Genomic DNA, 26,500 nt, shown 5'->3' with positions numbered 1-26,500 from the left:
GCCTGCGTGCGTAGGTATCGCACGCACGCACCTACGTGCATGCGTTGCAACGTATAGGGGCGGGTGGGTTGCTGCATGTGTGACACTCCAGGTAACTATGATGGAGTGTTGCATTATGGGACGACACAGACATCTAGAGACCCCCGTCAGTCAGTACAGTCCATCATCCATCACCTTTTGTTCCCCCCTCTCATCCCCCCCACCCCCGACACTTTTCCCTGTGTGTGTGTGTGTGTGTGTGTGTGTGTGTGTGTGTGTGTGTGTGTGTGTGTGTGTGTGTGTGTGTGTGTGTGTGTGTGTGTGTGTGTGTGTGTGTGTGTGTGTGTGTGTGTGTGTGTGTGTGTGTGTGTGTGTGTGTGTGTGTGTGTGTGTGACACGGGGAACACATGTCTGGTGCTCTCTTGTGCGATCCGATCCGTGTGGCTCGGTCGACCTTTTCATGCCGCGGACGCAGTGAAGCGCAACGAGAAACTATCTGTAAAAACAGCGTCCTGGGGTGAATGGTGCTGTTTGTGTCCGATTGCTTTTCAGTCTTTATTCCAGTCCAGTCTCAGGCTTTTAATAAGACCCAGGATGTTGTCTGATTGCACGTACACCATATACAGTATGATGCATTTTTGTCTCATACAGTAGGAGTCTCAAACAAGGCTGTTTCTTACCATGAATACACTCTTTTTGTCAGGTGAAACCTGGCTAATGAAAGCTCATGAAATGTAGACGACCTTTATAATAATGACCTAGTCATACTGATGGCCTAGCCTGATTGGCTGCCACACACGCTGCCTAAGCCAATGGGAGTGCAGTATGATTTGAATATAGTGTATAATGGGTGCACGGTTCAGGTAGAGACACTCCATAGAAAAGAATACCAGCACTCACTCTAATTCCAATAGGATTCTCTTGTTTATTTATTAAGGTTATTTAAGGTTTATTTATTAAGGTTTATTTATTAAGGCTGCCTCCAGCAGAAAACATTTGCTGCTGGAGGCAGCCTTAATAAATACACAAGAGAATCCTATTGGAATTAAAGTGAGTGCTGGTGTTCTTTTCTATGGAGTGTAGTGATTGCCTGCCTCCTAAGCTATGCCACACGCACCGCGAAAGGGCAGATTTCCCCACCGCAGCGAGCAAGCTGTACCACCAGCAGCCTCGGAGCGACAATAGCTGCTAATGGTATGAGCTGGACAGCAGGAAAGCCACAACAAAACAAGGTCATTGAACCACGCACAGAACTTTGGGAACGGACGCGAACAACGGCTGCGCCAGAGAAACATTACTAAAATCATAATATTACTATGGGGGAAAAACAAAGACAAACTAGAAAAAGTGCCCTTCTGGGCACAGGTCTCCACCAGGAGGATAGGACTGTGTGAGATGTTTGGCAAAATGTTTAGGAGTAATATAAACATTTGATGGCAATTGGATGACTTGAGGCATTTTGTTCCAAAAATGTGTTTTGCAAAAATCAACCTGTTGGTGGCGCTATAACAGGCCAATGTGAAAAGGGTGGGATATATTCCTCAGCCTAGTAAGAAAATGTGTGAAAGATTTCACGTAAATTGCATGCTGCGTTCATGATTTGAGGCTTTTGTTCAAAACGGGGCAATCTTGCAAACTGTGAAAGCCAATTATAGCCAATTAGGATGGAATATGAAATATCGGACAGATCCGACTTGAGCACATGACCATAGAGATACTGTGTAACGATTTGTGAGATTTTTGGACAGAATCTGGAGGAGTAATATCAAAAAATGTGTTTTACAAAAGTCGGCCTCCTGGTGGCGCTATAAAAGGCAGATGCGGAAAATGCAGGTCAAAGGTTTGTCCTTGGCCTCTAGGGAGTGTGCATGCAACGTTTCACGCAGATCGGTGCAGTTTTAGGTAAAAACTGCCTCATGGTGGCGCTATAACAGGCCGTTCTGGAAAATGCGGGGCAGAGGTTCATCGTTGGCATCCAGGGAGTGTGTGTGCAAAGTTTGGCATCGACCAGGTTAACGGTGCCGGAGATTAGCTGGTAACAGACGGACGGAAGGACGGACGGACACACACACGGACACACACACACACGGACGGAGTGCAAAACATACTCTGTCCCCATGCCTTCGGCCTGGTGGAGACAAAAAGGGGGACAACGGAGCCTGTTTCACCTGACACATTATTACTATGTAATCATTCCTTGTTTTTTTTGTGAAATTACATATTTACTCCTGACGCCTGATTCCATCTGCTGTTTGTTTTGAACCATGGTACCACCTGAGGGAATGTGTGTGTGTGTGTGTGTGTGTGTGTGTGTGTGTGTGTGTGTGTGTGTGTGTGTGTGTGTGTGTGTGTGTGTGTGTGTGTGTGTGTGTGTGTGTGTGTGTGTGTGTGTGTGTGTGTGTGTGTGTGTGTGTGTGTGTGTGTGTGTGTGTGTGTGTGTGTGTGTGTGTGTGTGTGTGTGTGTGTGTGTGTGTGTGTGTGTGTGTGTGTGTGTGTGTGTGTGTGTGTGTGTGTGTGTGTGTGTGTGTGTGTGCGTGCGTGCGTGCGTGCGTGCGTGCGTGCGTGCGTGCGTGCGTGCGTGCGTGCGTGCGTGCGTGCGTGCGTGCGTGCGTGCGTGCGTGCGTGCGTGCGTGCGTGCGTGCGCGCGCGCGCGTAAACATTGCTCGCCACGTGTTTGAAACTCTGCAGGCTTTCTATCCTTTTTTCCATCATTCAGTTCTGCTTTGCTTTTGTTCCATTTTTTAATCTGGGTCCAGAATCGCTCTGAGGAGTTTTGTGATCAAGCGATACTTTGTTTGGCACAAAGGAAGAGGGCTTTTCACCCTGCTGGGATCAGATACCCTGCACGTCTGCCATGAATCAAACTTTATAGAAGTTGTTGGGTCTGGACCTAACTGGATGGCGAGTATAAGGTTGTACTCTGGCCAATTAAAATGTATTCCTATTTCCTATACTGGAAAGTGAATCAGGCAACGGTCATAGGGTCTTCAACAGGGAGGTGTCATTAACGACTTTGCATGCGTTTTCTGAGGAGAAAATAATTGCAGATCTATAAGCTCACAACGCACTCGCAGCCCAAGGCGTTGTAAGGCAATTTTATACCATTTGCCCCGATCAAGTTTTTTGCTCCCGATCCAATTCCGATTATTTGATTTTGAGGGTCTGCCGATACTGATTCTTCCTGATCCGATATTTATATTCTTATAGAACACCATGCCATATGATATCACAATAGTACAATATCAAAATCACAGACAATATCCAGTCTAATATCCTGATATGGATATAATATTTATACTAGGGACGTCCCGATCACGCTTTTTTGCTCCCGGTCTGATTCCAATCATTTGAAAATTACGTGATCGGCTCCGATTTCCGATCACGTGATCGGATTGGGACAACCCTAGTCCTTGCTCTTGGACTGAAAAACAGTGTCTCCTTCTCTGTCCAACCTGCCCAGGACTCCAAGAGGTGCTCACCACTCACCTCTCTAAGTGTGTCCGTCTCTCTGTCCTTCTGTGCAGGACTCCAAGCATTCAGCGGAGGTGCTCACGTCTCCGTCTCTGGACGTCTTCCTGCCGGAGGACGAGGACAACCCGTACGAGTCGGTCACCTCGGCCGTCACGCGCAAGCCCTCCTCGCTGGACATCAACCACCGGCTCAGCAGCACGACGTGCCCTCGCAATGGTAGGACACACGCACGCACGCACACACGAGCACATGCACACACACATGCATGCACGCACAAATGCACAGTGACATGGTTAGAACATTAAGGTTAAAAAAGGGTTGTGTTTCTATGCACTATAAACAAGTGCCTGCAGTGCTGTGATTTATACTGTCTGTTTATTTAGCCTTCTGTGGAGTTTTATGAAATCCCACAAAAAGGCCTTTATTACAGTTACATTCAGCTGTAGTTTGGGCCGGGGTAGTTTGGAGGCCTAGTTGCATTCAGCTGTTGTTTGGAGGCCTATATATTACAGTTGCATTCAGTTGTAGTTTGGTAGTTTGGAGGCCTATATATTACAGTTGCATTCAGCTGTAGTTTGGAGGCCTATATACAGTTGCATTCAGCTGTAGTTTGGTAGTTTGGAGGCCTATATACAGTTGCATTCAGCTGTAGTTTGGAGGCCTACGGTATATACAGTTGCATTCAGCTGTAGTTTGGTAGTTTGGAGGCCTATATACAGTTGCATTCAGCTGTAGTTTGGAGGCCTATATTACAGTTGCATTCAGCTGTAGTTTGGTAGTTTGGAGGCCTATATTACAGTTGCATTCAGCTGTAGTTTGGTAGTTTGGAGGCCTATATACAGTTGCATTCAGCTGTAGTTTGGAGGCCTATATATTAGTTTCATTCAGCTGTAGTTTGGTAGTTTGGAGGCCTATATATTACAGTTGCATTCAGCTGTAGTTTGGAGGCCTATATACAGTTGCATTCAGCTGTAGTTTGGTAGTTTGGAGGCCTATATACAGTTGCATTCAGCTGTAGTTTGGTAGTTTGGAGGCCTACTGTATATACAGTTGCATTCAGCTGTAGTTTGGTAGTTTGGAGGCCTATATACAGTTGCATTCAGCTGTAGTTTGGTAGTTTGGAGGCCTATATACAGTTGCATTCAGCTGTAGTTTGGTAGTTTGGAGGCCTATATACAGTTGCATTCAGCTGTAGTTTGGAGGCCTACGGTATATACAGTTGCATTCAGCTGTAGTTTGGTAGTTTGGAGGCCTATATACAGTTGCATTCAGCTGTAGTTTGGAGGCCTATATTACAGTTGCATTCAGCTGTAGTTTGGTAGTTTGGAGGCCTATATTACAGTTGCATTTAGCTGTAGTTTGGTAGTTTGGAGGCCTATATACAGTTGCATTCAGCTGTAGTTTGGAGGCCTACGGTATATACAGTTGCATTCAGCTGTAGTTTGGTAGTTTGGAGGCCTATATACAGTTGCATTCAGCTGTAGTTTGGAGGCCTATATACAGTTGCATTCAGCTGTAGTTTGGTAGTTTGGAGGCCTATATACAGTTGCATTCAGCTGTAGTTTGGAGGCCTATATTACAGTTGCATTCAGCTGTAGTTTGGTAGTTTGGAGGCCTATATTACAGTTGCATTCAGCTGTAGTTTGGAGGCGTATATTACAGTTGCATTCAGCTGTAGTTTGGGTCCAGTGATCCTCTCAGCATCCAACGGCGCCCACGGTTCATCAGCTCCCATGGCGATGCTACACATCCTCCGTTGGTTGTCACGGCAACTGCATCACCAATTCCTGTGCCTTCCTTCTCCTCTATAGTACAGGCTGGTGAGTCACCTGTACTGTACGTTGCCATGGGAACTGCCGTGGCCCACAGACTGGTGGAGGAGAGCGTGCGCGTGCGCGTGCGCGTGTGTGTGTGTGTGTGTGTGTGTGTGTGTGTGTGTGTGTGTGTGTGTGTGTGTGTGTGTGTGTGTGTGTGTGTGTGTGTGTGTGTGTGTGTGTGTGCACGCGCGCATGAGAGAAGAAAGAATGAAGTTACTGGAGCAAACTCGGCATTTGATGATTTGAAGCCTTTTAATTAACAGGGTGCAGTCAAATAGAACGTGACAACGTGTCAGTGTGTCAGTACATCTTCATCAGGTGTGTGTGTGTGCCGCTTTGTCAAAGCGTCTCTTATCAGAGCTAAGAAGGGGGAGCTCTGAGGTGAACGGTGTGAGCGTCACTGGACCGCGGGAAAGTCAGGCAGAGAGAAAATACCTCTGCCTCCCCTTCACCGACTAACGCAACGCGTTGTTTCATTCAAACGTATGCATGGTTGCCTGGGCCGTGGCTCAGCGGTCCAGGCACCTTGGCTGTTAACCCAGTCTCTCTCCCCATTTCCTGTCAGCCTACTCTCTGTCCCTCCATAAAAAAATTAAATAAAGGCGAAAGCCACAAAAAAAACACAAATGCATGGTGGCAAAAAATATATAAGCTCACAATTCATCGTGATGCGATGCATTGTGAGTTTGTCGACCTGCTATTTTTGCTATATTTGAAACGGTGACATTTACGTGTCCACAATTCGGGTGTTGAAGAAGTGATTCATGCATAAATATGGTTGCAGAAAGAATAAGTGGAGGGAATATGAATGAAAGAGCTGCTTTTAGAGGTTAAAAATGGCAAAAACGTCAATTTGTACCGTGCACCTGTTTGCTCTGTATGAAAGCCAAACGAGGCTCATAGGTGTATGAACAGTGCGGGTTCATTTCGGGGCGAACGGGGGAACGACAGAATGCTAATCCATGACACGGCAGGGAGTAAGGGGGGGTTCCAGGCTTCTAGTTTGATGTGTCTAAATTAGCCAGTCTGTCTCTGTCGCTCTCTCTCTCTCCTTCAGAGGAGAACGAGGAGAGGCTGTGAGTGGAGGACACGGTGGTGCCACGTGGCGTTCATGGTGTGTAAAGGAACTAAGTACATTTACCTACTTAACCCTCTACCCGCCAGGATTTATTAATAATTTCGATATAATTCACGCCAGCATTTTCCCCCGTTCAACCCTTATTTTGAAGCGCCAAAATTCTGCGACCGGATGTTGTCTAACTAGTGTGTGTGTTGTCGCATATCACTTCCGGTGCTGTGATGAGGGCAGAGAATAGAAACCATGATCATGATAGTGTTAAGTACCATTTTGAGGTATTTCAATTTTATTTAACTCGAGTATATCCAATTTCCTGCTATGTTTGCTTCTCTTCTGGGGCTCCCTGGCACAACACCTTTTCAGATGGTGGCGGTCCTTGGCCAAATACATATAATCTTGGGTAGCAGAGAAAATTAAGATCTCACCCCCCATGCCAAAGCGCCAGTGTTCGCCCAGCACTCTGCTGTCTCCCGGGCGGGTGTCACTTCTCGCCCTCAGTTGTCTTACTGGTCGGTAGCATATCGAAATCGGCCAAAGCGGCCATAATAATGCCATATCGATCAGATCGGCCTCAAAATTATTTTCACAGATATCAATGACGCAACAATAATGTGACCGTAAGTGGCTCACAGAGCAGCAGAGGAATCTAGAACCTCTAGTCTAGAACAAAAGCCAAATCAAATACGAAAATCTTAAGTGAAAATAAACTATTTAATTTGTGTACTGATCTCATTCAGTAGTGAAAACAGACACTTGGAAAAGTAGTACCGGTATATTTATTGATTGATATTGATATTTATTAACAGGCTTTGGGCCAAGCTCCGCCTAGGGCCTAGGCTTGTTTCCTATGTGGTCCTCTGTATAAGTGTGGTATATGCACGCACGCACGCACGCACGCACGCACGCACGCACGCACGCACGCATGCACATGCACATGCACATGCACATGCACATGCACATGCACACATAAGCGAAGACGTGCACATCGGGGACTGCGGTAGTTGAAAATGGGCCGCTTGGCCAACACTGGTACATTTTCAGTAATGATACTGTAGAAATAAATTAATGGGGGAGAGTGAGAGAAAGATTGTGCGTCGGTGTGTGTTGGAGGGAGGGAGAGAGAGAGAGAGAGAAGCTTTAATTCTTTTAAATAATTGCGTTGTGAGTGATGTATAGCATCTCTTTACACATTTCATTATTCTATTTGAATTGTACATACATCTATTGCTTTGGCAATGTACACAAACGACATATTTCGCATGCCAAGACCCATTACATTGAGAGAGAGAGAGAGAGAGCGAGAGAGAGAGAGAGAGAGAGATAGATAGAGTGTGTGTGACAATTCTTGACACATTAATCCTCTCTGCATTAAAGCACCTCTCTGGTGCTGGCTCACTGAAAGCTGTAGGCTGCAGTCGTCAGTCTCACAGCAGCTGAGGAGGCACTGAAGTTACTCGCTCTCCAAAGCCTCGGAGCGTCTCACACACACACACACACACACACACACACACACACACACACACACACACACACACACACACACACACACACACACACACACACACGTCTATACTCCACCGTCCAATTACAGTCACAAACGATCCCCAAACCCACCAAGGCAATACCGGAGCACGTCTAGAGATCCGCTTTAATGCCTACTGCGACACCATGAGACCAGTTTAGTGCCCTAGACCAGTGGTTCCCAAACTTTTTCAGGTCAAGGACCTCCAAATTGACACTTATTCGCCCACGGATCCCCATTTAAAAACATATGCCAGGGACCCCCATAAGAGAACATTTTTACGGCTCTAGCAGTGATTCTCAACCCGTTTAATTTCAAAGACACCCAGTTTGACATGCATTAGTCTACGGACCCCCATTGAATGGCATTTCTATCTCTGGGACCCCCAATTTATGGTGTAAAATCAATGTTAATTTAACTCTGAGAGTGTACAAATGGAGAGTGTACAAATGGAACCATTTGTATTTTGTACACTCTCATAGTTACAGACCCACAAGGGTCCATTTGGTTCCTAACTATCATTTAGCTGGGGACCCCCTGGGACTCCCTCAAGGACCCCTGGTAGACCAGTAGACCACTAGAGACCAGTTCAGTCCCTCATTCTGAGCTCAAACTGCTAAGCAACAACTCTTATCCCATTAAGATCTGGAACGCATCTCTGTCACCCTCTTTAATCATTTGTTTAAACTTTAGCTGTTGGAAAATAGCAGATATACATATATGAGCTTGTAGATCTGCTATTTTTGAAAAATCCTGAAAATCTGTGCAAATCTTTGAATATATTATACATTTCAAATTTTTAACTCAAATCTTTGCTTCTGGGGTGTCCCTGCAACAAACATATTTTGAGATTGGGGTCCACGGCCAAATACATATCATGCTGGGGGTCCTTGACATGAAAACGTTTGAGAACCACTGACATAGAAACATACGTTTTCAGAAAACCGCTAGGATTTAGAAGACATTTGTAGAATCAGGTCTTCAGAACTAATGGGTTTCAGAACTAGGCTCCTTGGATCTGGGATTATCTCTCTGTCTGTCTCTCTGTCTGCTCATTCCTTTCCCACAGTTCAATCCATGCATTCCTTATCTCTATTGACATCCCCATATCATGAGATGTTCTAAAAACCCGCGGCCTCTCGTCTCCGCCGCCGTGTGCATAACACGCGTGGCATTCCAATCACGTGCACGGCGTTTCCCACGCCATGCTGCAGACCGGCCTTAGGTCCCTAGAAAAACAGATGGGGGTCCGCGGCCAAATACAGGAAATTGTGGGGGTCCTTGAAATGAAATAGTTTGTATGTATATCTGTACGTCTCTAAATGTTCCCATGAATTGAAAATGGTGGAACCTGTTGTTGTAAACAAGTGTAATGCTTTATCATGGTGTGGTGTCGCTCACAGTAACAGTTTTTGTATTGACTTGTGCTTTCGTTTGAAATGTACCCATTCTGCATACTGTGAATTACTTGGCAGTGGTGGAAAAAAGTACTCGCATTCTTTACTTTAAGTAAAAGTATCAATACTTCAATGTAGAAATACATTGAAGTATTCAAAATTTAAGTAAAAGTACAAAAGTATTGTATCACAATGTTCTTAAAGGACTGTGCAAAAGTAAAAATACAAATTATGCAAATTATGTCTCATTTCAAGTTTTCAAATGTATACAAATATTTTGAAAATAGCAGATCTACTAGATCGCAATGCGTGAGCTTGTAGATCTGCTATTTTCAAATGGCCGACATAGTGCTGAAGTAGTTAATGTATGTGTTGAAATAATTATCAAAATCTACTAAACTAAAAGTTAACTAGTTAACTAAAAGTTTCAAATAATTTGTAGTGGAGTAAAAGTGCGATATTTGCCTCTGAAATGTATTGTGGAGTGGAAGTTAAAAGTACTGAAAATGGGAAGTATCTCAGATTTTTACTTATAAGTACAATACTTAAGTAAATGTACTTAGTTACTTTACACCACTGCCAAGTGGTCACCGACCGACTCCTCCCGAGATAAACACACGCTGTCGTCCAACTGGTAAACACGGAGCTGCTGACGTGTACAGTTGTGTGTGTGTGCGTGCGTGCGTGCGTGCGTGCGTGCGTGCACAGTTGCACACGCACCATTGTGTACCTACAGTAGCATTCCATGTGTGTTCTTTTGTACATTTAATATATAATTAATACCCGGCGTGTGTTAATACTTTTACTTTTACTTTACTATTTAAATACATGTATAAAAGCCACTGTATAAAAGTCACTTTCAAAATATCAGATCTATAAGCTCAAAACACGATGTGACGCACTGTGAGCTTGTAGGTCCGTCTGATATTTTCCACTACTTTTGCTGCCACATTAATTTACAAGCTAACTTTTAAAAAGTACAAATATGGAGATACAAGATTTTTGCTAGGATATTGAACAGCTCTGTTAGCCTGACTTTTGCCAGACACATGCCGTGGATTCACTCCCTCCTCCTCCCCGCTATGAGTCTGGACGCCGGCAGAGAGTATGCGGAAGCTGGAGAAATCCGAAAATGACCGGGCCAATCAGTGACTACGTTTCCACTGCTGTCCGTAGACTCCGTACAACAGCCTCTTGATTGCTGATTGGTCCACGTGTATATGGTGACGTAACATACATGCTGTGGTACTTTCAAAACAGAAGTGGCTGCCCTCGACGGAACAAGTTTAAAAGTTTCCACAGAAACGATAAGAACGGATATGTCCAGATATTTCTGATATAGACTCCGACATCTATCCGACATAGCTCGCTCACTTATAAAAGTAGATTGTCATCTTGATTAGATGTGTCTGTCTGTCAAGGAAACTACTTACGCCCACTTTTCAAGCTGCCTATGGGCCGAACACCAGACTCATACGTGGATTCACTGACGCGGAGGCGTCAGTGAATCCACGTTATGTGTCTGGCAAAAGCTCTGTAGCTTTTTGGGCAAAATGCAGTCAGCAGAATGTAGTTTCATGACAGCAATAGCACAACACACTCTGTTGAAATGACATCGCTCCACCTCTACCTCCAACTTTATATGGGATTTATTGGAGCAAATTGTCCCCACGGTTACATTTATAATACAGGCCTTGTTATACAAGAGTGTGCTTTGATGGTGAAGGTCTCTGTCTGGTTTGGGTGATAAAGTGAAACCCCAGGATGGGGTTATTGCATCCATCAGGTATTCACAGGACGACGTTGCAGTGTAAGCACCTCTTTGATCTTTCTTTTTTTGTTCATCTTCTCCTTCCAGCTTTTATTGAATGTTTCTCCCCTGTTCCGTTTCCCGCCCGAGGCTAAAGATGTGATGTCTCGTCTCGTCACGCCTCGTCTCTCTCTCTCTCTTGTCTGCATGCTGTGTGAAGGCTAAATCTAAAGGACTGAACACATGAGAGAGCTGCTATTAAAAATGTTGAAGGCCCCGTTGAAAGTTTTGAAAGCCCATTGATGGTCGGGGTGTATAGGGAAATTGGAAAACGTGTGAGTGCAAGCGTGAGTGCAAGTGGAATGTTTGGTCTAAGGGTGGCACTATAGAGTCAACAAGATCTTTAAGATCTTCTCCTTGGACCCCATTGGCAAACTGATTTTTTTAGGGGTAGGAAGGCTGAGAGTCTTTCCACCGAGGAGAGTAGGGTTTCAACACCTTAAAACCGTCTTTGTTTTGGCGAGTAGCGAAAGTGCATATACAAAAGTCGAGAGAAAAAAAGTGGCCAATGTGTCGCATCGCGTTAAGGAGAACTCCTAACGCTATGGAACAGAGCTAGGGATCTGTAAAAAACAAACAATTAACATGGCAGCCGAAAGGTAAATGACCCCAACCCCAACCCCACACCAAGCAAATCGAACCTTGCATATCTGCTTGTCAAAAGTGACAGAGTCAGAAGTGACAGCCTGGAGAGGAGGCACCTGTACTGTATATAATATGACAGTTTATGTCTTGTTAGTGAGAGAGAGAGAGAGAGAGAGAGAGAGAGAGAGAGTTTTTGGCCATCTATCACATTTTCTCTTTCCTTTTACTTTAACTTTAGCCTTCTTTTTCTTTATCCCTCTCTCGCGTGCGCTTGCTCTCACTCTCTCTCTCTCTCTCTGGACTGGTGGCAGCCCGCCTCAGGGTTGAACATGCCTATTACAGGACAGTGGACAATCTAGAGACTTTTGACGCAACATGGGCTGTGGGATGGGTTTTGTGTATGGTGGGGGAGCATGGGGAACTAATTCTCTTTTTAATATTTGATGATTAATTTTAAGTTCTAATGAGGTGTGTGTAATGTTGTGATTTGGAGCTGAGTTGCGGTAGTAATTTAATAAGGTACTTTTAAAATCAATCTCTCTCTCTCTCTCTCTCTCAGTATAGTATAGAGTAGAGATGGGTTCATATCCCACAGCTCACACAGTGCAGCGTGTCTGCATTAACAAGCAATACAGCTGGCCTTCAAAGTGGACAGAGACATATCTGTGTCAATCAATACAAACACTCTGATGCTTTGTATCACACACGCCCGCGCACACATGCACCAAGTATATGCGTGTCCACAAGGTTAGAAAGAGAGTGATCTAGTGTCATGTCACGTTTCAAACTAGACTGTTCCACAGTGTTGTGTGTTTTAAGACACGGCATACTATCTTAGTCACACTCCATTTTTAGAATTGTTCAGCTCTGTAATGTTTTCTTGTGGCAGCGTGTTGTACTGTATACTGTACATTGATTCTAGATTCATGCAGGGCTCTAAGGACAGCCGTATTGGTTGATTTTGGTAACCCAGTGGCCTCTCCTCTATTGCCAGCCCTAGACCAAACATTCCACCTTTAGATTTTCATGACCCCATGGCTTTTCCTCTAGCGCCACCCTCAGGCCAATTTCCATTTGGGTGTAACGAGCAGCATGGAGTCTAGGGGCTGTTTGTAGAGCTATTATGCTGTGTCACACGGGCAGATGCAAAGCTACAGTCTACCATTCATTGTCAATGGAAGCCAGCGACATGAAGATGCATCCGATGTTTGTAGATGCGGCGAAAGCTACAAATACACGGTGTAGCCTTGTATCTTTGGCATCTGCCCATTAGACTCTTGCTCTTGTTGACAAATAAATGCAATTTGAAGACACTGAATATCTTAAAGATAAAAAGCACCTTACCCAGTGAAAGCATAATGGACAATGGCTGCCGTCACTTTATGGCTTATGGAATTCTGGAGTAATGTGTCTGTTTTGATGTCACTACTCACTACACAATAGTACAATTATGAAAATGATTATTTTGCAATGATTCAAGTTCTCTAATTGCTGTGGATGTATATTTCAGTTTGTATTTTATTTTGTTATTATTGATTGTTTTCATGTGACTGATATCTATGCAGTGCACCCTATACAGTTTTAAGTCCTGGTTTAAGGTCAAGGTCAAGTTTATTTATATGTCCCAAGCTGGGCAATTCATTTTACAGCAGATACTAAAAGCTCTAAAAGACACAATACAGTAAACAAACAACAACAACAAGAGACATACGTATACATATCACTAGATACAGATCATTACTTAAATAATAATAATAAAGTGCAACTAGAGCTAAAGTTAAAGTGCACCAAGTGTAACTATCCTCACCACCCACCCTTGAAACTACACGGCAGCTACCTCCTCTTAACCATGTAGCTCCTCAACTCTGCATATCAGAACGGGTGCGCAGACTTACTGTAAGTAGCACCCAAACACAGGTCTGTACAGTTGGGTGCCAGTGCCACCGATATTGTCCCTTATCATTTGACCCATTTAGGCCTGACCTCAACATTTTAAAAAATCCTTCTAAATCCTCCAGTTTTCTGAAATAAATATTTTCACGATTTTTCAAAAATAGCAGACCTACAAGCTCGTAGCGCGCCACTCGGTGGCGCGCTATGAGCTTGTAGATCTGCTATTTTTCAATAGCTAAATTATAACAATGTTTAAAACACCAAAAGGGGTTCCCGCCCAAAATGGGTTAACTGTCCTTTTGCGCAGATCACGCAAACCTCAGCAAAAAGAAAAGGACAATATCGATGGCCTCCAACTGTACTCTGCACCCAGCTGCCCAGCTGTCCAGGTTCATTGTAGCTCTGCTGTAAAGGTACCACCGGTTCCCTGTGCTTAAACTAAAATAGAAACCGCTGGACTAGTCTAATTTTACCACCTTTTCTTTCCCCCAAGTGGATTTTCAGCTCTTCACTGTCAGAACCGTACAGTCTAAAACAGGTCTCAGGTGGCTCGTTGTCAGACACAGACCAGTTCAAACCGGCTCATTCTGTCACTTCTACTGAGACCCAGTGGTGTAAAGTAACTAAGTATTATGTACTCAAATACTGTACTTAAGTACAATTTTGAGTTTTTCTTTCTTTCTTTCTTTTTTATTACTTTACTGGAGTATTTCCTATTTTCAATACCTTTACTTGTACTCCACTACACCTAAGAAGCTAATGTACTTTTTGGTACCAATACTTTCATTTGAAACATTAGGTATAGTTACTTTGTAGAGTTATTATTATAAAACATACGCTAGTACTTTTTGGTACCAATACTTTTGTATTTTTACTCAAGTAAATTTTGACACACTAGGATATATTGTTGGGTATCGTTACTTTCTAAAGTAACTTGACTAGGTTACTGGATTGCTGCCATTAAAAAATAATCCCATTACGTTACAAGATTACCTTCTGAGAAAAGTAACCGACAATTAAAACCAACCGTTGCGAGAAAAAAAGAAGACCAGTGTTGTGGAACTGCTGCATTGACGTTGATCTCCTCCTTTCCCCAATAAATCCAAAAATAGTGTGAATACTTCCACAGCCTTACTAAAGGATAAACTGACACACCAAAAGTGGTGAACTATTGACTCGGGTACATTGAAATCCTTACGCAATCACCACAGACTGCAAAGCATAATGGGTCACTGATTTCTGTGTAACACTGCGACACGACGGTGTTGCTGCTCGCAGACTCACTTCTCTGTTGATAGAGATCATTCATTCAGGAAATGTGTCACATGGATTCTTTTTCCTTTGTGGCAACAGAACAAACATGGAAATATACGTCTTAAATGTAACTAAGTAACGCAATTTTTACTACGTAATGGATCACTTTAAATTAAAAACGAACTTGTTACTGTAGGTTACTCCGGGTAAGTTACACCCAACGCTGGATATACTGTATATACTGTTATTTAAGTAACAAATGTGAGTACTTCTTTCATCGCTGCTTCTACTGAGACCCAAATACAAGGGGGAGAGGGGGGAGGTGTGGCTCCTCTCCAGTGAACAGACGGATTCTGAGCTCACAAATCCCCCAAATCTGGCATAAGCTAAAGATACACAGATATTAAAATAACATGATAATATACACATGGTTGATGAACGCGCAAATCCAGAGGGCCCAGATCTCCTTTGGTTTCTGATACTTTCTTCCTAATCCCTGCATGTATTCATATTTAGTTAGGGAAAGTTAGTCGAATTTTGGACCAATCTGGAAAATATATGCTTACCAATAGCTTTCTTCACGAAGTTGAGTTGGGGTTTATATCTCCGATATCTGCCGGGACCGCCTCGGGATCCCCCAGGATGAAGTTACTAATGTTGCTCTGGAGAGGGAAGTCTGGAGCTCTCTGGTGGAGCCGTTGCCCCCGCGACCCGACTACGGATAAGCAGTTGAAGATAGATGGATGGCGATGTGGAGCAAGTTTGTCCACTGATGTCATTTATGCTATCAGCGCCATATGTGAGAGTGAATGTTGGTCTGTTGCCAGATTTTGAGAAATTAGCAACCAGGTCTATGAAAACAAGCCCAAAATGCCCACAGGCTGGAGAACGGATAATTATCAAAATGTAAAATAAATTCTCTCTCTCTCTCTCTCTGTCTCTCTCTCTCTCTCTCTCTCTCTCAAGGCCACTCGCCCCATGTGACCGCGAGTGAGGGGGAGCTCGGTAACCATGGGAACAGCTCCACGGGCCCCACTCCAGACTGCTCCCCCCCCTCCCCCGACACAGCCCTGAAGAGCATAGAGAGAGTCATCCGCCCACAGGTGAGCGCAAGCACGCACTCACGTGTACGTACACCCATTGATGTATTATTGAATGTCATAGAATTTCCAATTGCAGGTGGATTAACATATTGACTGCTATGATTGTTTCAGTCTCTGTCCATTCATGTGCCACGGGTATTTTAAAGTGAGGTGCCTTATTCAAGGGGCAAACATTATTCTTGGCCTTAACCGGAAGTTAGCGCACGGATAAACAATCTCATTGGTGGAGGATTGCGGACCGTGACCAGCGACGCGACCGGAATCGGCCGTAAATAAAGCTTTTTTTTATTAGAATCTGTGTTAAGATTTCGGCTGTCGTTCAAGTCAACCAGGGGGAACCTTTTTGCTGACGGACCAACCACTTCCGGTTTATCTCCTAGACACGAAGCCGCTGATAGACAGTAGTGTAGTGCGATCCCAAACTGAGGGTCGACCGTGCTTTTGCTGTCGCTGCCCCCGCGCTCTGGAACAACCTATACTTCTCCCCATCCGATCTGCCCAGTCCATTGAGGTTTTCAGATCTTTATTGAAAACAGACCTATTCTCTTTGGCTTTTAATTGGACGTTTTGTGTGTTTCTAATGATGTCCTTATTTGTCTGTGCGCCGACAGCCGCTGTTGATGCTCTGATGTTTGTTTTAAGCCTGTATAGCACTTTGGGTCAGCTTCTGTTGTTTTGATTTGAATCAATATAAAACATTAAAAGACAGAGATCTCTGTCCATGGCCGTCAGCGTCTCTTCAACCCACACATACGATAAACATCTGTCGGAATGTCTCTCTCCCTCTCTCTCTCCCCTCTCTCTCCATCATCAGAAATAATCAACCACTCTAGTGTTTTTGATGCACGATACTTTGTGTCTTTAATTTATTAGTGACGACAAACCAACGCGGAGAAAAAAATGGCAGAATAGAGCCTGCTCTGACTCTTTGTACGTCACTCTAATTTGGTCTCCTCTCCTCGTGGCCTTCCCTCAACATCTCTACTTTAAGTGCCCCATCTCAAGGTTCAAGGTTTCAAAGCTATTTGTTTAGTTTGTCCCTGGTCCGATGATCGTTGACATTCCTGGTTATATTATCTTGCTGCCTTCCCTCACCCCCTCTCTGCATCCTACACTATATATACTTTATATCATTTATATAAATATACCTTTCCTTATCTCATGACCTGATCTCTTTCCTTATTTCCTTTCCTTGCGGCCTCTTACCGTCCGTGAGCGTTCTGTACAGTAGGTGGCGCTCTCGTGCGCTGCGCCCCCCGGGGCGTCCTCTTTCATTCAGGATTCAACATCATGCACATTAACCAGAGAGTTTAATTTCAGAGCACTTAATTTATTCCACCAGAATTAATTTCATTTCAATTCATTCGTCTCCCCGCAGGCTGTTTTTGTGTGTGTGAAAACGCGTCATGCATATCTGATAGAGGCCCTCGGTGGAAGGACGTTATTTGGACATAATTTGACAATAATATTTGTCTAAAATTAAATGTTGTTAGACATTTTATAGCATTAATTGGACTTTAATCATTTTTGCCTTAAAATCGCAAAGTGTAATCTCCGTTTTCTCATTCACTCAAATTGAGGAAAAAATGTGTATCCCAACACCAAAAAGCATCATCTGATGATATAATCATTCAAACGCTCTGATGTCCATCTTAATGAGACAGATTGTAGATCACAATTGAACTCTCCAAGATCATCGGAATAGCACAATGCAAATCTCTTGCGTATAGAGCAGAGAAGCTCCAACTGAGACACAGAGATCTTTTCGGGGCCAACAGATGGACCATGATGACAGATGGCTTGGATCGCTGACGTGGAATAATTATATTCCCCCAAATCAAGTCAGAAGGTCCAATAAGTTGTTGGGAATATAGCTGTTACGACCCCCTGTCTAGGGTAGGGGGAAATAATAATAATAATAATAATAATGGAGGAGACAGCTTTTACAAAAGAACATTTGTTTTTATTATCTCTCTTTTTTGTTGTTGACAGAGATTCAATATTTTCAATTGTCTTCTTTTTCAAAGGATGGATGGCTATCTAAATAAATAAAAATTACCCCTAACTAAAAGTCCCTAACCGAATGAAAAACAAAAATACAATTATTCTAACCTAACTAACAAAAATTCAATAAATTAGATCAAAGAAAATCTCCCTACGTGAGGGAGGAGTAGAATTGAACATTAAATGAGGAAATATAATGAATGAAATGAATGAAATACTAACTGTTAATAATAATAATAAATAAATGATAAAGGTTACTCAAGAACTCAGAATGAACATAATACTAGGATAAGAAAATATAACTTACTCCAAGGAACTGAAGACAAACGAACTTAAGAAACCTAAACAAAACTAACTAACTAACTCAAGAAACAAAATACCAACACAAACGAAAGAAAAGGCAACACCCATGTTGCCTTTTCTTTCCATGTTGCCTTTTCATAGTCCATGTTGGACTAGAGGAATGGAGTCTCTGCTGCAGAAGTTAGCGGTCGTCCTCACAAGAGTCAGACAAACTGGTCACTTTTGTAGGAAGCAGGGCCATTGCCCAGCCAATGGGGACCAGGGCGTGGAGGGGAAGAACGAATGAGGAAGGAGGGGTAGGTCCAGGCGGGACCTGTCAATGATTGCAGCCATGCACCTGCTTTCAATCAACCACCTTACTCTGCCAGTCAGTCACCAGCACCACTCCCATGCTTCACACTCTCCATTCACCTCCATGCATGACCTTATAGAACACAAACGGGAAACAATATAATTCAACCCACAAATCAGGAGACCAACATTCCAACTTTCACAATTATTCCCAAATTAACCAAATACAATAATAATTAACCATAAGGACAGCAGTCCGTAACAATAGCGCATTGCAGTGGTGGCCATTCTGTGTCACAGATAGGAAAGCCACAAAACCATTTTGATTGTTTGTCAAAAAATATATCTATCTAAACATAGGCCTACTATTGTCGCTGTGTCCGGGAGAAACCGGCTAACTACATTTTTCCATAAATCAATGCTATTGAACACACTTTACGTATATATATATATTTGAATTAACCAATGAAAAGTAGGCTATTAAAAAGTGCTTTGGACAAAACCTCTTAACTCAATTGGACACTCAAACTGTTTGCTGAAGCAGCTAACTCCATCCCGGAGTTAGCTGATGCAGGGTCTTCAACTCTCCCTCCACTGTCCTACGCCAAGTGTTCTTGGGTCGGCCTCTCTTGCGTTTGCCCATACTTATGCAGCGTAGTAAGTCATGATGGAGGCGCAGGTAGCGACATCACAAGCAGGCTCAGCAAGGCCAGAAACACCTTACAGAGGCTTAACAACGTCTGGAAGTCGGCCCAGTACAGCACCAACACCAAACTTAGACTGTACCAGAGCTGTGTCCTGTCTACCCTGCTATACGGTTCCAACACCTTCTTGATCTGTGCAAAAACATGGATACCATCCTTATGAGAGGACAGTGGAAATGGATTTGGCATGTAATACGTAGAGAACAGGACAACATCGCCAAAACTGCACTTCACTGGACACCAGAGGGCAAACGCAAAAGAGGCCGACCCAAGAACACTTGGCGTGGAGGGAGAGTTGAAGACCTTGCATCACACCTGGGGATCTATAAAGACTCTGGCCCAGGACAGACTGAAGTGGAGATCCTTTGTTGCTGCCCTACATGCCAGCCGGCATAAAGGGCAGTAAGTATTAGTATAGGAAGTAAGTAACTCTCCCCCTCTCAAGCAAGTATCTGACTGAGATAAGAAAAGAGATTTGCAAACACATAGCAGACCAAGAACAGTCTGATGGATCAGTGGTTCTCAACCTTAATCTAAAAGAAATGTGTTTGCTAGCAGCCCAGATCAGCTATTTATAAAAGAAAGGAAAAATCTAAATACTACTCATGTCAAATTTTAATACCATTTAATACTTCTACGTTGCGTTATCAATACTATTACTTAAGTAAAACACAGAGTACTTCTTTCATCACTGCATACATACTGTATGTCTCTCTCTCTCACCCACTCACTCACTCACTCACACACACACACACACACACACACACACACACACACACACACACACACACACACACACACACACACACACACACACACACAGACAAATGCAAGAGTCTCCTGGCAGAGATTAAAATAGCGCGCGTTGGTTTCGTCCAAGGCATGCGAAGACCACAGAGGCGGTGTCATTGTCGGGTCTAATCCTCGGGCTTAGAGAGATGTTTGGGTCCAATGTAGTTCAGCCCAAACTGTCATGTGTTTGATCACAACCGTGGCGTGGACACACACAACCACAGGAACAGAATATAGGACGGAGAGAGAGAGAGAGAGAGGGAGGAATGCATGCAAGCCAACTGTTTTGTGGGGCTTATCAGTTTAGAAACCAGCATTTACTGAAGTCTTGCATCCGCTGGTGCAATGTGTATGTGTGAGGAAATTCCAAGTAATGCCTGGGAGAAATTCCTGGTCATGTCGAGCACATGACGGAACGCATGCGAAGGCAAAGCTAGTATCACATGGTTACAGGAGACACATACATGCACACGCACATGTACATACACACGTGCGCACACACGCACACGTGTGCACACAAACACGTACACACAAACAGAAAACACACACTGGCACAGACAGACGAGAAACACACATACAGTATTTACATGCACAGTGACAATTTCACTTTGCCATTTAAAGCTCATTAATCTGCAAGTATTCATGAATCACTAAGCTGCTGAAGCCGTTTCTATGTGGTGCCACACACAGAAAGACACGCACGCACGCACGCACGCACACACGCACTCAATCATGATAATCTCTGCGACAAAGCGTGTTCTGTTGAGCTTATCTTCCCATGTTTTTTCTTCTGCGTTTTCATGTTCTTGCACTTATGCTTATGTCTATATTCACGCATGCACGCACACACAGAGAGAGATAGGGGGGGGGTTGGGGAAAAGGAGCAGGAACAATATCAATTTGCTTTTCTATTACCATGAATCATAATCAGTTTGTTCTGCTGTATAGCTACCCCCTTAACTCTACCAACGGATGCAGTGGGGACTTTTATTTTGAAGACCTCCAAATTCACCCTAAAATGAACCGGAAGCTAAATCTGACGTGGCGATCGTATTTTTCAGAAGATTGGAAGTCATCAGAAGTGTTAATATTGTCACCATGAGGTAGCAACGATTTAGCAATGAGCCGCTAACATCCACGTTCTGGTCAAACACCTCATTCTGAGCCTCCGCGCTTACAATGGCAGTGGACGGGGGGAATCATTTCATTGACGGACCACAGGCTAGCCAAGCGTTAACTAGCGACGGGTATGCTGCTAGACGGTGGATATCAGTGAGACCATTCTGAATTCATAAAAACCTAAAAACACATGAAACATGTGATTGGCAGCTTGCGACGTTGGGGAAAAAAACAAGTGAAACATTGGCAGTAAAATAGTTAACATGAACCCTGTGTTGGCCATATGCACAAAGGGCCCACGCCTAATCAAATAGTTAACATGAACCCTGTGTTGGCCATATGCACAAAGGGCCCACGCCTAATCAAATAGTTAACATGAACCCTGTGTTGGCCATATGCACAAAGGGCCCACGCCTAATCAAATAGTTAACATGAACCCTGTGTTGGCCATATGCACAAAGGGCCCACGCCTAATCAAATAGTTAACATGAACCCTGTGTTGGCCATATGCACAAAGGGCCCACGCCTAATCAAAAACGATCACACTGTATTGATAGAGCTGTCCGATGCATTGCCTTTTAAACCCATTTAGACCTGAGGCCGATTCTACAATCGTCTTCTAAATCCTAAACGGTTTCTCTGTTGCTATATCAGTGTGGTGCTCAAACGTACTCCCAAAATTACCCCCCATTTTGTTTCACGTACCCGCAGAAGCAAAGAGTTAATTATGTTCGCTTTAAAAATTATTTCAAATTTTCAAAAATTACAGATACAAGCTCATAGTGTGGCACGAATATTTTCGCATGTTGGCAACTTCCCTCTGATATACGTACTATGCACCTTTTTCAGTACCATGGACAGTGCAATAAGTAATAAAAAGATGCCTGTTTTAGGCCAGTCAATCTAAGCTAAAAAGGGGCATGACCCAAACGAAATTGCAATAGTAATCGTTTAAGGTTTTTTTATGATCATGCAAATAATAACATAAACATTTGTGAATGAAATATTTAGTGGATCATAGTAAATTCAGGGGTTGAAAGTTGGGGTACCATTAACAACCTACATGTATATAAGGCAAACATTTCAAATGTCATTATGTCTTCATTAGCATGTGATGTGTCACACTAGGGGGTTTTCATGATTCTGAATCCATTCCAAGCATTTGTTTTTGCATAAAAAAACACTCCTTAGGCTAAATTCGGCCATAGCCATCATCACATGTGATGACAAATGTGATGACCTCATCACATTTGTCATCACATGTGTCATCACATGTGATGAGGTCATCACATTTGGGCAAGTGGCTATGGCCGAATTTAGCCTATTTTCAAAAGATTTTTTAGTTTTGGCACATTCTGCATAATGAGTACTTTCTACTTTTGCTACTTTAAGTACATTTTAAGTACATGTAGGTCTACATTGCAGTATTGTTACTTTTATTGAAGTCAAAAGATTGAGAGATTGAGATTTTTCCACCACTGTTATTCAGTCACACTGTAGCACGATGACACCCATTCAGAAGACCGTCAATATCTGGAAAAGTCTAAAACTACATTTGATGGAATATCGTAAGCCCTTCTAAAATGATATGATATATGACATAATATAGTACTTTATTGTCCGTTTGCACTGAAATGTGTCTTGCGACCCAGCGGCTTTGTATGCAACACATATACACACATTTGACATAACACAACATTACATTTCAATTACATACATAGAAACATAAGGGCAAAGAGCAATGTCCATAGCTCAGTCTAGTCCTGGCCAATATCCTGATTAAGCCTCAAAGTCGACTGATGGATAAAAGAGGTAGTGAGGTAGTCTGACCTTATTGCATGCTGCCTGGAACACCATATCTCCTTCCTGAAGGCAGCAACCTATACTCTCCATAGTCCATACAAAACATGGCTAGTATTAGAGGTGATATTCCTTGCTAACCTTAGGTTGCTGTTATCATACGTGGATGTATAGATCCTCTGTCCAACAATCTTTGGCAACCACTTCAGAGGCTCCTCTCCATCCACGTACACATGAGCAACAAATGTATACAGGCTACTGAAACCAATGTTCAGTAGCTCTGTCTCAGTCTGCACCACAGGTGGAAAGACTTTATATTATTTTCAATTCCCCCCATCTGGAACATCAGGCGTATCTTACTTGACTCATTCTTCTCATTTGTGTGTGTGTGTGTGTGTGTGTGTGTGTGTGTGTGTGTGTGTGTGTGTGTGTGTGTGTGTGTGTGTGTGTGTGTGTGTGTGTGTGTGTGTGTGTGTGTGTGCGCGCGTGTGCGCGCACGAGTGTAAGATTAAGGGTGAACACTATATATGGTAATGTAATGTTGTTGTTATTGTGTGTCACACTGCGTTTGCTAGCGTGAAAAGCTCAGCGCAGAATGACTTCCTGCGAGGAGGAGAATGAGAGTCAGTTTGTTTAATCATGGAAGGATAGAGAGACAGAGAGAGAGAGATAGACGTCCTCCTACATCACAGACGCATGGTCCAGGTGGTATTGATGCTAATTAACGAATGTGTTGTGAGTGACACATCAGAGAAGCAAGCCTCATCTCGGACGCACGCACGCACACACACACGTGCACACACGCACATACATTTGTTGCATACATGCACATTGCAAACAAACACTAATGGCAGCATGGTTTAGCTTTAGAAGATGCGAGAGAGAGAGAGAGAGAGAGAGAGAGAGAGAGAGAGAGAGAGAGAGAGAGAGAGAGAGAGAGAGAGAGAGAGAGAGAGAGAGAGAGAGAGAGAGAGAGAGAGAGAGAGAGAGAGAGAGAGAGAGAGAGAGAGAGAGAGAGAGAGAGAGAGAGAGAGAGAGAGAGAGAGAGAGAGAGAGAGAGAGAGAGAGAGAGAGAGAGAGAGAGAGAGAGAGAGAGATTTAAGCTTACCTAAAGCCAAATTCCTGAGCCACTCGCTCACTCACACTCGGTCACTCCAGCATGGTGGTGTTACGGTGAAATTGGTGCCGTGCTGAAATATGTGACAATCGTTTAGACAATCCCATAATGTCAGTGTCTGAATGTAAATCGTTGCAGTCTGTTTATTATAGCAGAGTTCAACCTATAGCGGTATTTAGGCCACATATTGTGAGTGAGCGAGTGGCCCAGATGTTGGGTATTCGTCCTGCGTTCCTTCCTTCTGCATATTGTTCCTGGTTGTTGCTATGTGCTGGTTTCTCCCACCACCACCCCAGCACCACCGGTATACGCTCTGCTATTTCGGTTCCCCATGGGGGGTTGTTATTGTATATCCATCTCTTTCTAGGTCGTCCTCAGACGAGCCCTCCATCGAGGCTTACAGTCATCCCGCTTCTCCATACATCTGGCGCTTTGCGCTCCTGCGTCTTTCTTGAGTACATCCACATATGTTAATGTGGGACGTCCTCTTTTTTTTTGTAATGTTTTTTTGTGGCTTTCGCCTTTATTTTATATTTTTTTATGGAGGGACAGACAGTAGGCTGACAGGAAATGGGGAGAGAGATGGGGGGATGACATGCAGTAAAGGCCGTCGGGATCGGGAGTCGAACCCGCGGCACACTGCCAGACTGGGTTACCAGCCAAGGTGCCTGGACCGCTGAGCCACGGCCCAGGCATGGGACGTCCTCTTGATCGATGCCCATGTGCTGGTTCCCACAGCACTAGTTTGCTGGCTGGCAGTTCTTGATGTCTTTGGGAGTGTCCTGCTAGTTTCATTCTCCTGGCTGCTACTTTCTGGCTCACACTTGGTATTCCCTCATACAGGGTATTGTTGGTAACATGTGCACTCTTGCTGATGTTAAGTACTGCACGCAGCATTCTGGTGTAGCACCCGTCTAGAGACTTCTGCAGGGTCGGCTTCAGGGTCCAGCATTCGCAGTCATATAGACGTACAGATTCCACCGTTGCATAGAAGAAGCGGAGTTTGATATGACGGGGAGGTTTGAGTTCCATACACTGGTCATGCCATTCAGGGCCCTCCATGCAAGTGCCTTCCTCACTTTCAGATCATGCTCGTTTTTATTTTTTTATTTTTTTTATTATATTTTATTATGGAGGGACAGACAGTAGGCTGACAGGAAATGGGGAGAGAGATGGGGGGGAAGACATGCAGTAAAGGCCGTCGGGATCGGGAGTCGAACCCGCGGCACACTGCCAGACTGGATTACCAGCCAAGGTGCCTGGACCATTGAGCCATGGCCCAGGCCAGATCATGCTTGGTTGAGTTGACCCATGAGCCCAGGTACCTGAAGTCCTTTACTTCCCTCAGCACATCTCCCTGCTCTTAATGTTTAATGATGGTTGTTTAATTGTGCCGAGCAGGGAGAAAATGTAGCAGAGCCGAACACCAAGATAAAATATTACATGCACACTTGTATTCTCATTGTATATTAAACATTTGTCTATTCGTGAGTTATCTGACTGAACTTTATTGAGAACCCTAATTTGATTTTTAGCTAAGAATCTAATTAACCCATTTTGGGCGGGAACCTCTTTTGGTGTTAACATTATGTTATGCTTTAGCTATTGAAAAATAGCAGATCTACAAGCTCTACGAGCTTGTAGATCTGCTATTTTTGAAAAATTGAACAACAGAAAACTGTCAGGATGTAGAAGACATTTTTAGAATCTGATCTCAGGTCAAAATGGGTTAATGAAGCAGCAGCTCTCAGTATAACACACTGTGGATGCTACAGTATGTACTGTAGGTCGTTAACCCCCCCCCCCCCCCCTCCTCCCCCAGGCAGTAAAATTGTCTCCAAAATGGGAACATCACCATTTTTTAACAGCTCAACGCTCTCAGGCCTCTCAGGCCTAATTAGAGCCATTAGCGTGTGCTGTGCAGCTCTGTACAGTCAGTGCATTAAGGTTTGTGCAACGCCAGCGTTGAGATGAGAACAGAACATTCTGCATACACGTGCACGGCTGCACGCACACACACACACGCACGCACGTATGCATGCGCGCACGTATGCACACGCGCACACACACGCATAGTACCAGGCCACCTGAGCTGTTAATTATTGTAATTATTGCTACCCATAAATTAACACAGCACTTTTATGCGGTACAAAAACAACATGCACACAGTTGAATTCAAGTGTGCACGCACACCCACACACACACACACATACACACACGGCAGGCAGGCAGGCAGGCACCCCGACTCGGGTGTGGAATCACGTTTAAGCAAATGAGCGTGAAGTTTATCGGACAACACCTAATTAGTCACACATATTAATTTAGTGTGAAATCACGCATTCCCCTCAGCAATGGTTGCTGTCGGGAAGAATCCTCGCATCTCCATAAATTATTGTCAGCTATTTTCACTATTTTTGTTTTTGTAAATAATAAAAAAGGAACAGTTTTTGTACATAGTACA

The 26,500-nt window shown here is 43.8% G+C and overlaps 1 protein-coding gene across 4 annotated transcripts in view; it reads left to right on the top strand.

The window, feature by feature from the left end:
• The window catches only part of anks1b (ankyrin repeat and sterile alpha motif domain containing 1B), a 296,270-nt gene that overhangs the window by 163,286 nt on the left and 106,484 nt on the right, over positions 1–26,500 (top strand). For all 4 annotated transcript variants that reach the window (XM_079494548.1, XM_079494547.1, XM_079494546.1 and 1 more), the window contains exons 11-12: positions 3,504–3,666; positions 15,773–15,909. In XM_079494548.1, the coding sequence (XP_079350674.1) occupies positions 3,504–3,666; positions 15,773–15,909 (300 nt within the window). The remainder of the gene's footprint in view (positions 1–3,503; positions 3,667–15,772; positions 15,910–26,500) is intronic.

This window comes from Electrona antarctica (assembly GCF_951216825.1).
Source record: "Electrona antarctica genome assembly, chromosome: 23".
Classification (NCBI taxonomy): Eukaryota; Metazoa; Chordata; class Actinopteri; order Myctophiformes; family Myctophidae; genus Electrona; species Electrona antarctica.
This window is presented reverse-complemented; position numbering and strand designations above follow the sequence as displayed.